This window comes from Triturus cristatus, chromosome 5_1 (genome assembly GCF_964204655.1).
Source record: "Triturus cristatus chromosome 5_1, aTriCri1.1, whole genome shotgun sequence".
Classification (NCBI taxonomy): Eukaryota; Metazoa; Chordata; class Amphibia; order Caudata; family Salamandridae; genus Triturus; species Triturus cristatus.
In genome coordinates this window covers 506101919-506115599 of record NC_140587.1, presented here as the reverse complement: position 1 = coordinate 506115599, position 13681 = coordinate 506101919, and the positions used below count along the sequence as shown (strand labels likewise).

General features: G+C 43.9%; 1 protein-coding gene across 1 annotated transcript in view; it reads right to left on the bottom strand.

The window, feature by feature from the left end:
• Positions 1 to 4110: 4110 nt before the first annotated feature.
• The window catches only part of IMPA1 (inositol monophosphatase 1), a 65839-nt gene continuing 56268 nt past the window's right edge, over positions 4111 to 13681 (bottom strand). Inside the window, exon 9 of the mRNA XM_085605361.1 lies at positions 4111 to 5116. Coding sequence (XP_085461487.1) covers positions 4992 to 5116 — 125 coding nt within the window. The 3' untranslated portion in view covers positions 4111 to 4991. The remainder of the gene's footprint in view (positions 5117 to 13681) is intronic.

Sequence of the window (13681 nt, the reverse complement as noted above, 5' to 3'; positions counted from 1 at the left end):
CCCCTTGTTTGTTTATATAAAACATGGCTGTTATGTTGTCTCTTTGAATCAACACCTTCTTGCTGTAGATTTGTCTCTGAAATGCTTTCAAGGCTAAGAACACGGTCTTCAACTCCAAAAGGTTGAATATGTTTCACTGCATCCTGCGGTCTGCACAATCCTCGTACCTTGAGGTTGTTCATGTGCGCGCCCATCTGTTGTTATGGTCACTGTTGAGGTTGGTTGTGTGAAAGGTCTGCCCCGTGATAGGTTTGTTTTGTTCCACCATGCCATCTCCTGATTAACTTTTTGCGTGAAACCACTAGATCCTCCCAACTCCCTGTTGACTGTGACCATTTTTGTTGGAGCCATTCTTGAAATGGTCTCATGTGTAGTCGGATGTTGGGAATTAAATGAATGCATGATGCCATCATTCCTAGTAGTTTCCCCACTGTCTTCACTATCAGATGTTGCCCCTTCTGGTAAAGAGGAGTCTCCTTCAGTAAGGCTAATGTTCTCTTGCTGCTTGGGAACGCCTTCCCTAACACACTGTTTAATTCTGCACCTAGGAACACTTTTACTTGTTCTGGCTCTGGTGATGATTTTTTCCAATGAATTGAGAAACCCAGCTGTACTAGTGTCTGTATCACCTGTTGTAGATGCTGTTTTCAGAGCCTGTATGAGCTTGCTCTTATCAACCAGTCATCTAGATACGGGTAAACATGAATTCCCTGTCTCCTTACGTGAGCGGCTGCTGCTGATAGGCACTTTGTGAGCACTCTTGGCACTGATTTGAGTCCGAATGCCAGCACCTTGAACTGATAGTGTGTTTTGTTGAACACAAATCTTAATAGGTTCTTGTGTATTTTGTTCACAGGGATGTGCAAGTAAGCGTCTTTTAAGTCCATGGTTGCCATATAATCTCCTTGCTACAATTGAGGTATCACCTCCTGCAGCATAGTCATTTTGAACCTTTGTGTCTTTATGAACTTGTTTAGGAACCGTACATCTAATATAGGGCATAGTGTTCCATCTACATTTGGGATTAGGAAGTACGTGGAGTAAATGCTGTAGTTTCTATTGCATGTTTTGTTAGAAGTTCCTGCACTTCTTGCAGTAACTGAGATAATTCCCTTTGTGAATGTATTTTTTTCTTTGTTTTTTTTGTTGGGAGGTTGTTTGCTTAGCTCTATGCAGTAACCGTACTGCATTATGTTTAACACTCATTTGTCCGAAGTTATTTCCTTCCGCTCCTGGAGGAAATATTTTATTCTACCTCCCACTGGGGTTGTATGATGACTGGACTGTTCGGTTTCAGGATGTTGTGTTTGTGAAGGTTGTAATGCTGTGTGCACACTTGGTGATGTTTTCGTTAAGTGTGCCCTTTTTGGAATGCAGTCACTTGGTTGTGGACTGCTTCTTTGTGGCTGGCCTCTTCCTCGGGGGCGCCCACGAAAGGACTGTCTTCCCATCTGGTACTGCCAGTTCAGTTGCTGGCCCGGTTGTTGACCTTGGCTTGATCCCTGGTATGTTTGCTTGTATGCTTGGTGTGAGGTAGTAGGTTGGTGACTACCTCTACCTGCTGGTCTTCTTGACGGGGTGCACCTACGCTTGCCTCGGAATTGTAGAGCACCCCTAGACCTTGCTGTCTCATTGACTTATTTCGACTGATTTATTTTATCATCAACAACGCTCCCAAACAGCTGTTCTCCATTGAATGGTGAGTTCATTATGTTGCTTTGGACTTCTGGTTTGAAACCTGAGATTCCCAGTCAAGCGTGCCTTCTTTCTGTGATGCCAATCATCATTTGTCTGCTCGATGTTTCAGCTGCATCAAGAGCTGACTTTAAGCATGTATTCGCAATGTTTTTACCCCTTCTACTAAGTGGGTAGCTCTCTTTTGGAACTGTTCTGGCAGGTGTTTTAGTAGTTCCTCTACCTCTTCCCAATGCTGATATGTATGCCGGTTTAGCAATGCAATGCTATGCGCCACTGTTTTGCCGCATTTCTCTCTACCTTTCTTTCCACTAGCTCCATCCTCTTACTCTCCTTGTCTGGTGGTGGTCAAACAGTGGTTGGCACATTTGGCTCTTTTCCTAGCAGTGGAAGTAATAGAGTGCACTGTTACTGACCCTTTGATGTAAATTTGATCTTTAGAAGAATGTTTGTATTTCTTCTCTGCTCTTGGTGTGACTGCTCAGCAAGTTGCGGGCTCCTTAAATGGTTCCTTTCCTTGATCCAATACACTTGGCAGCATTGGAAGGAATTGGTTTCTTGACTGTGTTGGCATTAAAGTTTCCAACAGAAAACATGACTGTGGTTTCTCTTATTCCAAATGCACTCCATAAGTTTCAACTGCATTTTTAATCACCTGATTGTACATCCCAATGTCATCTGGTGGTGAGGGCCTCGAGGGATATGTATCAATCGCCTCTTCTGGGGATTCGGCATCGAGATCTTGCCATTGGAGGTCTTGAGTCTCCGGATTCGCCGACTCCACATATGTGTGTTCATCGATGTCCCTCTCTTCCTCAAAGAAGAATCCTCCTTCCTCGAGCGGTTCGGTTATCGTTGGGGGCTGAAACTCCTTGACAACTTTCTCTACTTCTGTTGAAGTTTTCGGCGGTATCTTGAATTGATTTTTTTTCTCTAACTCGGCTGCGTGCTTTTCAACGCTGAGAGTTTCGCCTTTCTTTTCGCGCTTACCGACACCTGTTTTGACCGCCTTTGTCGATGTCGAAGTGTCTTTATCGTGTCCGTCTTTCAACATATTCAATTTTTTGAGGGTCTTTGGTGTTCTGGAGTCCTTGTCCAAGGATCCGACGGAGCGCCTATCTCTGGATGCTTCTGCGGTCGTCGAGTGCTTCGACACCGAGGCTCCCTTTGAGGTTCGAGAGTCAGTTTTTCGTGACTTGTCTACTTTTTTCGAGGTCAACGTACCTCTTACCTCCTTAGAAGTCTTCTTCTCGACAACTACCTCCTGGATGTCTGTGTCCTCATCGACTTCAGGACCTTTGGCGCCGTTGTTCTCTTCTTCGCTGGAGAGGCCCAGGTCTCGGAGCAATGGTGTAGTGCCCTGGCCCTGCAGGTTGTAGTTGGACCTTCTCTCACCCTCAAAGTTTTCGGGGTGAAGACCAAGCACACGTTGCAGTCTTGACTTTGATAATCCAGCGGCAGGCAAAGGTTGCAAACTGGATGCTGATCTTTCTGCGCTACTTGTGATATTTTTTGCACAACTTGAGCAGTGTTTTGTCCATTACCTTGCGCAGGGAGCCCCCTGCATGCGCATTCTCTGGTTGTTCGTTGGAGTTTGAGTGTTTTTCCCTCTTGGCGTACTCAGACTGCTTGAATCGACGACCGGAACGTCGAATGTAGTTATTGTTGACCTGTAGAACCATTTCCTTCAGCTTTCATGGATTCTTCTCTCCAAATCCTAGTAGCTCCTTCCGTAACGATCCAGACCCAACGGCGGAAAAAAAGAATCTGAAGATGGAGATCCAAGGTGAGAGCTTCCAGAGGAAGCCCGTCGACGTCACAGAAGGACACCAAATGGTGGTATGTTGACACCCACCAACCACAAAAAAAACAGCTATTCCGGATTCAACTACTAGATGGCGGAATAACGCACAGCCTGTGAATTCATAAAAGATTCACGCTGCAAAACTGCATTTGATAATCGATGTCATCCTCTGTGTCTGCATCCTCTGCCTCAGGATAATCTGGAAAGTTTTACAGGTTGGTGGCCACATTTGGAAGCTCGGTGCAGATGGGGGATCCAAGAGATTGCCCCAAAGAACAGGTTAGCTCATATGCCTTTATCCCGTTACAAAAATGCACGTGTGCATCATTTGGACTTGCAAGGATGTGTGGATCCAGACCAAAGGTATTATATTTGCGGTGTCATCTTATAAAAGGTTTTATGGTCACAACCAACCATGGGAGGGGTTGATATCTGGGAGAATGCAAATAAAACTGCTTCAATTGTGTACTTCATATTTGCACCACAGAGGCGAGGTGGCACAGATCGAAAGAAGGCAGCCCTTGGAAGTAATTTCTGATTCCAGATACAATTTAAAACACAAAGTACAAGATTCATACATCAATAATAAAAATGCAATATAGAGACAAAGCTGGTTTCATTGAAGAAACTGTAATTGCATTTGCACTGCTTAAGACAGCCTTTCATTAAGACATAGTCTATACACTGCACCTTAGTATCATGATTAAACAGGCCTATGCCATTTTGAAGATATTAAAAATCTCAGAGGATTAAATAGGAGAACGCCGTACACCCCCCAAGACTCCTTTCTGATGCAATAAAATTCTCTTGCAGTCTTAACACCCCCACTTATTTGCAGAACATTATGTAATATTACAGCTCCAACAATTCTTTTGAATTATCCATTTCAAAACAATCAGGCTGAGCATTGAACAATTCTATACAACAAAGTATCTGGACAATACTGTAAATACCACTGTATCACGTTAATCCGAATGTACAATAAAAAGTCCCCAGGTTACAGCAGAAATCGCCACCCATATGTATCACACTTGTTTCCAATAGACTAAGATTCTACTGTATCTAGTTATGTGTTGCCCGAGGCAACTAATCTGAATGTGTACTTTACGGTATTTCATAATGCTAAATCCCAAAATAATTTATTTCACTTAGAATTATAGGGCACTTTGACAAGACAGTCTCATGTTAAACGTTAAACAATCCTCCCATTATTTGAGATCGTTTTTAAACTGCATACTGTCTTAAATAAATGTAATTCCTCTCCATGATTGAACTACAGTACAATAGTTTAAATTCCTTATCTTAAATGAAGTGCAATATAACGTGTTAAAATCCTTTCTCAAACATCCATCACGGGTATAGAATATTAATTCAGTGCAGTTGTGCAGAAAAACACAGCATACGTGTTAGATCCATGTCCACTGTAGGCATAATGAGACAATAAGTTACAGCATAACTGTCTAGGTGCCATGAACAACTCCTTCTTCCAAAATTAATCTTCCTTTTTCCCATCATCCCTTTCAAGAGGTATTATCTGAAGTTCTTTGGCGATGCGTTCTGCGATGGCACTGCTACTTGCTGAAATAATTCTTCGAGACATTAAATCAAATGGACCCCCTAAAATGACAAGAAATTGTTTACCATTATGCAAAGAAACAAGCATTGGATTAAATGGTTTATATTCATGTACAATATCCATTTTCATTGTAATTCATGTGACATATTTATCTAGTAAAAGCTGGTCTGTGCTTGAATGTTGAATAGGAATGCCTCGGTACGATTTAGCACCCTTTGCACTGTACCATATCACCATATTTTTGTTTAAGTCAGGTCACTGAAAGTTTTAAAACCTGGGAAAATTTGCATGGTACACATACAAAAATGCTATTGCCTGGTGGTGATATAAATATTGAAGCTGAAGTTTCTACCAAAGATGTGGTTGCAATTTGCTTAGAAGAGGTACTGATTTTTTGCAAACATTCCTTGAGGGAGAAATACCAATCCCCATACGAAATGATATTCAATTTGTTGCATAGTTTTGTCAACATTACTGACCCAATTCAGTTCTATAGATATTATATAATCATACACCATGAACATTTAAGAACCACAATGAAAATGAACTGCCATATACACAGTGATGGTTATTTAGGCTGGGGGTATTAGACAGCGATCAGGATTAATACAGACCTCAGTCAAACCACAAAGTATACATTTGATACCCTGTGAGAAGCTGGCCTGCTATATGATGTCCGTTAATGCAAGTGGGCACCTTGCACCAGTCCAGAAAACCCTTATGGTGAATTAAGAGGTCTCAGACAACCTTCGAAAGCTATCAAAGTGGTAGCTGTGGAGAGCTGCCTTCAGGCTTAGTCTTGAAGAAGTGTAAAGCAGCTTGTTTAACCAGAATGCAATCTTCTAGTAAAGATTAAATGAAAAGGAACCACACAAAGTATGTATAAAAATATGTATTTATTATATAACACTTTCTTATAAGTTACAGGACCTCCTACACGGGGTTAGACACAAAGCACACAATACTTAAGCAAATAAATCACTTTGAATAGCACGAATAGACAGTGGGCCCCATTGGTGGACCAAACCATATCCTAAGAAAGTGGTATAAGAACCACGACTCGAGTCAGGACAATGTCGAGATGACGTAGATTTGCCGGGGACCCACAGAACTCCCGAGGTAAGTAGATAGGGACCCCATGGACAGCATGCGCAGTGTGTGAACACGACTGCGTGCTCCGTACAAGTCTATGTGCAAGTCGCAGTTGGAACGAGCTGTCCCACGAAGGATGTCGAGTGCTGAGGGGTCGGTGTCCGGCAGGAGCACAAACAAGCCTTGGCAAATGCAACCATCAGACGAAATCAAGACGCTTCATGGTTGGGACCAGCAAAGTCCAGGAGACTCACCACAAGCAGGGAAGACCCCGAGCAATCAGGGGAGACCAAGGAAACAAAGGTGACCCTCAAGTGGACCCACAGGCCGGAGGCACTGGAGTTGTGAGAGGACCTCAAACAGCTTACCAAAAGATGCAAACTATGCACACAATGCGGTGTGGCCCCAGATTCTGGTAATTGGAGGTGCTCAAGGTTGGGGCTACTTGGAGCCCGAAGATCTTCTTGCAAAGATGTCAACAAGCCTTTGCCACTGCAGGGGTTTGATTATTGCAAACCCCACAAGTACTACTGGCCTCAAACCTGGTGAGAGAGTAGAGCAGACCTCGGGAGCTGAGGAAAACCAATACCTGTGTTGCAGAACCCACGGAGTCTGGAGGATCTCGGGATCTGCAGATCTGTCATCTTCGTTTTGGTGCCTGTGAATGCAGAGAAGTGACTCCTTCACTCCAAGGGAGATTACTTTGGTTGTCCTTGATGCTTCACAGGCCTTGGAAGGTTCCTGTATGATGCACAGGCACAGACGATGCAGCAGACTGGAAGGGAGACGAAGTCAGGCCCAAACGAAGTCCATTGAAGTCCAGAGTGCCCAGATGGTAGAAGTGTAGTGGTTTCAATTCTGAATCTTATCCCACGACAAATCTAGGGACCTACTCTCAGGTAAGCCCTTAAGTACCCTAAGGAAAGGGTTGGGAAGAGTCAGGGGACCCTCCCAGGGAATGGTCTGGACAGGGGGGAGGTTACTCCCATGTCCTTTGTTCAGTTTCGTGCCAGAGCGGGAGCCAACAGCTCCCAGGACTGGTTTGAACTTGACTATGAACAGGGACACCAAATGTGCCCCTCATGCAGACTTTCAAGCGCTGGCAAGCGCACCCACCCAGCCCTAATGCACAAAATCTTGTCTGTTTATGGTGTGGGGGTTTAATTCCAACATGTTTGATACCAAACATGATAGGATTCGTTGCAGCCATTTTCGAGATGTCATCACGAGATTACGTGATGCCCCTCTACATAGTATATGGCTGCTTCTCTGACAACCCGGGAGAATTGACTCCGTAGGCTGCAGGGGTGTCCTGCTGATGCAGGGGCACCATCTCACTTAGAAACAAGAACCCTGCCCTCAGGATTGTAAAGGCCTGCTATAGGGGGGGACTTATAGGTTTTAAGTGCAGAGACCCTTAGATATAGTAAATCTATATCTTTAGTAAGTGGTGCATGCACCAACTTACACAGGCTGCAATGGCCTGCCTGTCGTTCCATTTTGAATGGTCTCTTATTGATGGCATAATGCATGCTTTCAGTCCATGGGAAACCTCTGGGTGGGTACCTATGCTCTGGGTACATGGGTACCATATACTAGGGACTGACAAGGGTACCCTAGTATCCAATCTGGGATGTACCTAGGTACTGAACACAATAGTTTAGGGAGAAAGCAGACAGATTGGGGTCCTGATTAGCAGGATCCCAGTCAGACTAGTCAAATACAGCATCACATAAAGCAAAAAGTTGGGGTAACCCTAAGAAGCAGATCCCACTTTCCTACCTGCCCCCTAAAGCAAGATTTAGGAAGTGGCTAATATCATAGTTACTGTAACTGGTTACACACAGAGGAGATACATACACGTTGACGATGTATCTCCTTTCCAAACAAAATCATACCTTGTATATCCATTAAAAGTAAAAAATCACAAGAACAATCTACCTCTCTTGATGCTCACACCTAATAGTCCCCATTAGCAACTAGAAATTCTGTACACAGCAACATAAACACAGTAAAAATGGTCATAAAAGTAGATACTAGGAGTGCATTGAGACAAAAAATACAGACAAAACAGTTACAGATAGACTCAAACAATTTAGCATAGATACCCATCTACATTAAGGATTCATGGGAGAGCAGAGGAATGCAAGAGTGTGTTGGTAAGACTGGGCAGTGACCACTAACCAGAAGTAGATAAGTCATTAAGGCAAGTTCGAAAGAGGGAAGACAGGAGCTGTAGAGTACTTCGACTGGAAGTCAATTTAAGAAATATAGAGCAAGTGGCTAGAATGAGCAAAATCATAAAGTAGCACAGAGAGGATTGGGGGAGGAAGCATGGGGAGGATTGGGGTAAAAAAGGTTTGTGGCTGGGAAGTGAAGGTTATAGGAATACATGTTATCAACATTATATTTGGGTAGCTTTAAAAACAGGATTAGTAGTTTGCAAATTTCCCATTTTAGGTAAAAAACTATGTCTGGTTTGCTAAAGATATCTTGGGGACTTTCAGAAAGCTTCCCTGGGAATGCATTCCACCTGTTGCTTACCATTGGGTTTGTGGTTTGTAACCCACATTTTCTGGACTTCTATTTGCGGTCTTTATTAGTTTTAGGCTATCCTGGTTCAGTTCATCCCTCCCAAGGAGCATAACCTTTTCCCACTACATCTCCTTGTATTCTTCCACAAGTGCTTTCTGTAAGCAGGCCTGTAAAACTTGTTCTTATCCTGTCACATTTACTGTGCATTCAAAGACAGAGGCTAACTACCAAGCTCTGTCTTCCAAGGGAGCAAAGCACAAATGAAGCACATTTGTTAATTCTGAAGTGTGTAGGAAACAAATACATTATTATAATCAAAACAAATCAATACACAAGGTGATGCTATTTCCACATATTATTGTTTATGTGCTGTCAACTTTTATCAGTAAAACTGTACGTCTGTGAAAATGTAATGGTCATTTCAATTGAAAATGTGTTTTCTGTAACGGCAGTGCGCGACCACATCCTGCATACTCCATTTAACCCAGTCCACTCTACTCTACTCTACTCCACCACCTCACTCCACACCACTCCACACTGCGCCACTGCGCGCTACTTTACACTGTGTCACTGCACTCTACCCAGCACCACTCCACACCACTGCACTTTATTTTGCACCACTATACTGCACTCTTATCCACGCTGCACCACTACACTCTATGCCACTGCTCTCTACGCAACCTCACTCTAAGCCGCTCTACTCTATACCACTCTGCTCTATGCTAATGCATTCTACTCTATGCAACTCCACACCACTCTGCAATACTGCACTCTACATCACTGCAGTATATGCCAATACAATCTAAGCCAATGCACTCCACTCTGGACTCTGGCCTACTCCATTCTAAGCCCCTGCACTCTATGTCAATCCACTGTATGCCACTCTAATCTACTCTGTGCCATTGCACTCTATGCCATGGCACTTTACACCACTTAATGCCATTGCTCTACTGCCTCTGCCCCACTTCACTCTACGCCACTGCTCTCTACAAGACTATACTCTGCAACACTCTATGCCAACGCACTCCACTGTACGCCACTCCTCTCTATGCCACTCCATTGCACGACACTCTATTTTTCTTTGCAATACAACACTCTCCGCCACTAAACTCTATGGCAGTGAACTCTATGCCACTGCACTCCGCAACACTACACTCTACTGTATGTCACTCCAATATACGCTGCAAAACTCTATGCCACTCTACTCTATGCAACTCTACTGTATGCCACTGCATTCTGCAATGCTGCACTGTATGCCGTTAAATTCTAAACCACTGCACTCTACTCGACTATACTCTGCAACAACCTATGCCAATGCACTCTACGGCACTCCACTCCACTGAGCTCTACACCTATCTACGACACTGCACTATATGCCACTGCACTCTACTCTGCACCACTGTACTCACCACTACAATCTACGCCAATCCACTCTCTGCCCCTGCACTTTACAATTCTCTACTCTGCAACGTTGCAGTTGCAGAAGTGTCAACTCTCGTATTAATCGAGGGTTGCCGGAGTCTTCCTAATCATCTTGACTTCTCCAATCAAGACGTTTATCTCTACCTTATGGAAATATCTGAGACAAATAGAACTTTGTGGTGAGCGTTTGCCCTATTTCGGCTATTACCATGTAAATTTTGATTCTTAGAGTGCCATTAACTTTGGATGCTGTAGAGTAGGAGTCTGGACCACATGACTTTGTTCCAAATTTTTGAAGGTCATCAGTACACATAAGAACTTACGTCCTGAAGATGGTCTTAGAGATGCCTTCACAATAAAGACGAAAACGTCGACAATCCGACCCATTTTCTATGTCACCATTTCTTTTCAGGAATTGTTCATTGTATGGCCAATGATGTTGTTCCTGTTATTTAGTATGTGAAATGGGTTACGGCAAGAGTATTCATGAAAAAAAGATCTGTCGGAAAGAATGTCCATCTCATTCACTTTTGCTTTTATATGAATTGTAACTGGTACCCTTTTATATCACACAATTCTTTACATAAACTTAGACTTTATGAAGTATACACCATTGTGGAATTGTTTTTCCTGCTGAATGTTTGATTTGTGTACAACTAAATAATTCACTTTGACATTTGTTTTTATTAAGTCACCACTTTGGGCTTGAAGATAATCTACTTTTTATATTTACCGAAGACTGATATTACAACGAATCCCTTGAAGATACTATTACCCGATTGTATAGATTACCCAAGCCTCCATGGGTTTATAGGGTAGCCCATTTCTTTTTTGTTGGCTGGTTGCAATGGTGCCAACATTGGCCGTTCTTCCCCTTCTACCACTGAGCCGGACAGGCCGGAGTGTAGTACCAGTAATGGACAGTTTTTAGTAGTGTTTTTTTTCCAGATGCACTAGTAGCTGATGTGCGCGCTCGACGTAAAATATCTGTCCACTCCATTTTCATTGAGGGAACACGCTTGGTAGGTGTAGCAGTGTGCGACCAATCTGGTTTAACTTTATATTCAGGCTCCCTTGAGCCGGTGGAGTCGACGGACTCATGGTTACGCACCTGCGCGCTACGAGAGGTACTAGACCTGATAACGATTTTAGCAGCTTACACAGCAACCCCACACATTTTCCTACTCCCTGCTGACGAGAGGCAACTACCTCGAAACACGTGTCCAGGGATGGCACACGCCACGCATACTTGCATTCACACTCGAGCATAGGTGTATCCGCCGACGCTGACCTTCAGGGACCATTTTCATTGGGGGAACACGCCTGGTAGGTGTAGCAGTGTGCGACCAATCTGGTTTAACTTTATATTCAGGCTCCCTTGAGCCGGTGGAGTCGACGGACTCATGGTTACGCACCTGCGCGCTACGAGAGGTACTAGACCTGATAACGATTTTAGCAGCTTACACAGCAACCCCACACATTTTCCTACTCCCTGCTGACGAGAGGCAACTACCTCGAAACACGTGTCCAGGGATGGCACACGCCACGCATACTTGCATTCACACTCGAGCATAGGTGTATCCGCCGACGCTGACCTTCAGGGACCATTTTCATTGGGGGAACACGCCTGGTAGGTGTAGCAGTGTGCGACCAATCTGTTTTAACTTTAACAGAGAGAGCATACTACCTGCGATCTCGGAATGGGTTGCAGGACCTGGCCCTGGAAGTGTGTAGCAAGTAATATAGCAACTTCAGCTTTTTCCCGTGGGCCTGCTGCCCAGGACTGTCGATCGAACTATTTAGATCGCATCCTACCCCAATCTTTTTTAAGGCGGTGGGTCTCTTGTAGGAGGCGTATATCACAGTGCGCTGACCGTAGCTTGGACAGTAATGCTATTCTTTTGGTTGGCAAGTGCAGACCCCTCATATTTAGACTAAATATTCGCACCGTACACCATCAATATTGAGAATCGCTACCTGGGTCTCTAGTGTAGTAGGTTGTAGTCGTGTACCTGATAGATATGGTGGAACATGACAGGTGACAAACTATTGTGTGAGAAACATATAATAACTCTACAAACATTAAAACAAATTAAACATCAGCACCAAGTGGTGCAAAACTTGCGATTTCGTGGTAGGGGTCCATGTCATTGGCCACTCATGCCAGTGTCCCAACTGGTACCTAAAGGTGCAGAAACCTCCGCCGCTGCCATTTTTTTCCAGTTACTTAGGCGTGAACCTGGTGGTGTCCCCCTCCATACCAACCCAGCGGCTCCGCACGACAACATCTTTTCTATCTGCAAGCTTCCCAAGTCTCTGTAGGCCCTCCAGCCTTAGCTGCCATCCTGCGATTGTGATCTAGGGTCGGTGTTCTTCATTCATCTGTACATGCCGGGGACTGCTTCTGAACTGTGAGCTGCTGTAGGAGTGCTGAGCATTCCTGCGTGACTCCTCCGTACCGCACAGGAGCCAGCCCGCTGCAACGAGGTCTCCTATTCCAGCTCAAGTCCCAGCATCTCCGCCACTTCAGGTGGTGTGCATACTGTGTGTGCCTGCCCATTCCAGTGAAAGACCAGTCTGAAGGGGTGTCCCCATTTATGCCTCCCCCCTTTGTCCCTCAGGAAGTCTGTTATGGGCCTCATGGAGCATCTTCGTTGTAGGGTAGTGATGGACAGATCTTGAAAGACCCAAATTTTATTCCCTTCGAAGAAAATATATGGGGTTGATTACGTGTTGCAAACATTACGAGTTCTTTTTGTTTATAATCGTGGAGACATACAAGAATGTCCTGTGGGGTACCAGGAGCAGATGAAGGTCTGCCAGCTCTTTGTGTACGGTCTAGTGGAATATCTTTGTCTTTCAGCACCGGGACGATATGGCAAAATAGGCGTAGAACGTAGTCCTCCAGGGTGGCCAGCATCGTCCAGCAATGGAATGCCCTTAATGAGTATATTGGATCGGTTTTCTAGATCTTCTAGATGATAGTTGAGATCTGCATTGCGGTCCTCGAGCTCCAGAATCTCCCTGCGACATTCTTTGAGTTCACTGAATTATCATTATATACTATGGAACACTGTACTGGTTAGTGCACATGAATTATCATAACATTAGTCATGGGATTACTTGGATGCTGCAGACTACAATAAGATATATTTGCCTAGATTAGGTTTTGATGAAAAAAGAGGCAGCTGTTTATATGTGACTTTTTTTATGCGTTTCATTTTTTAATAATTTTTTTATGCTTTGGGAATTTTATTTAATGTCATTATTATGTACAGTTTGTTTGTGGTGCCGTTTAATTATGCTTTTAGGCGTTAATGGAATAACAGATTAGACACCCACTCCCGTAAATACAGTCTTGAGTTCAAAGCACATGAAGGGCGCAATTGTGGAGACTGTATCCCCAAGGTACAATACTACAAATTAAAATTATGGTGGATACATTTTTTGAGACCTTTTGGGATAGAGTTGAAATAATTAGAGCTACCATGAATGTGGCTTTGTCAAGCACAAACAGGGCTCAACTAGAGCATTTATGGCACACAAGGGTTAGAAAT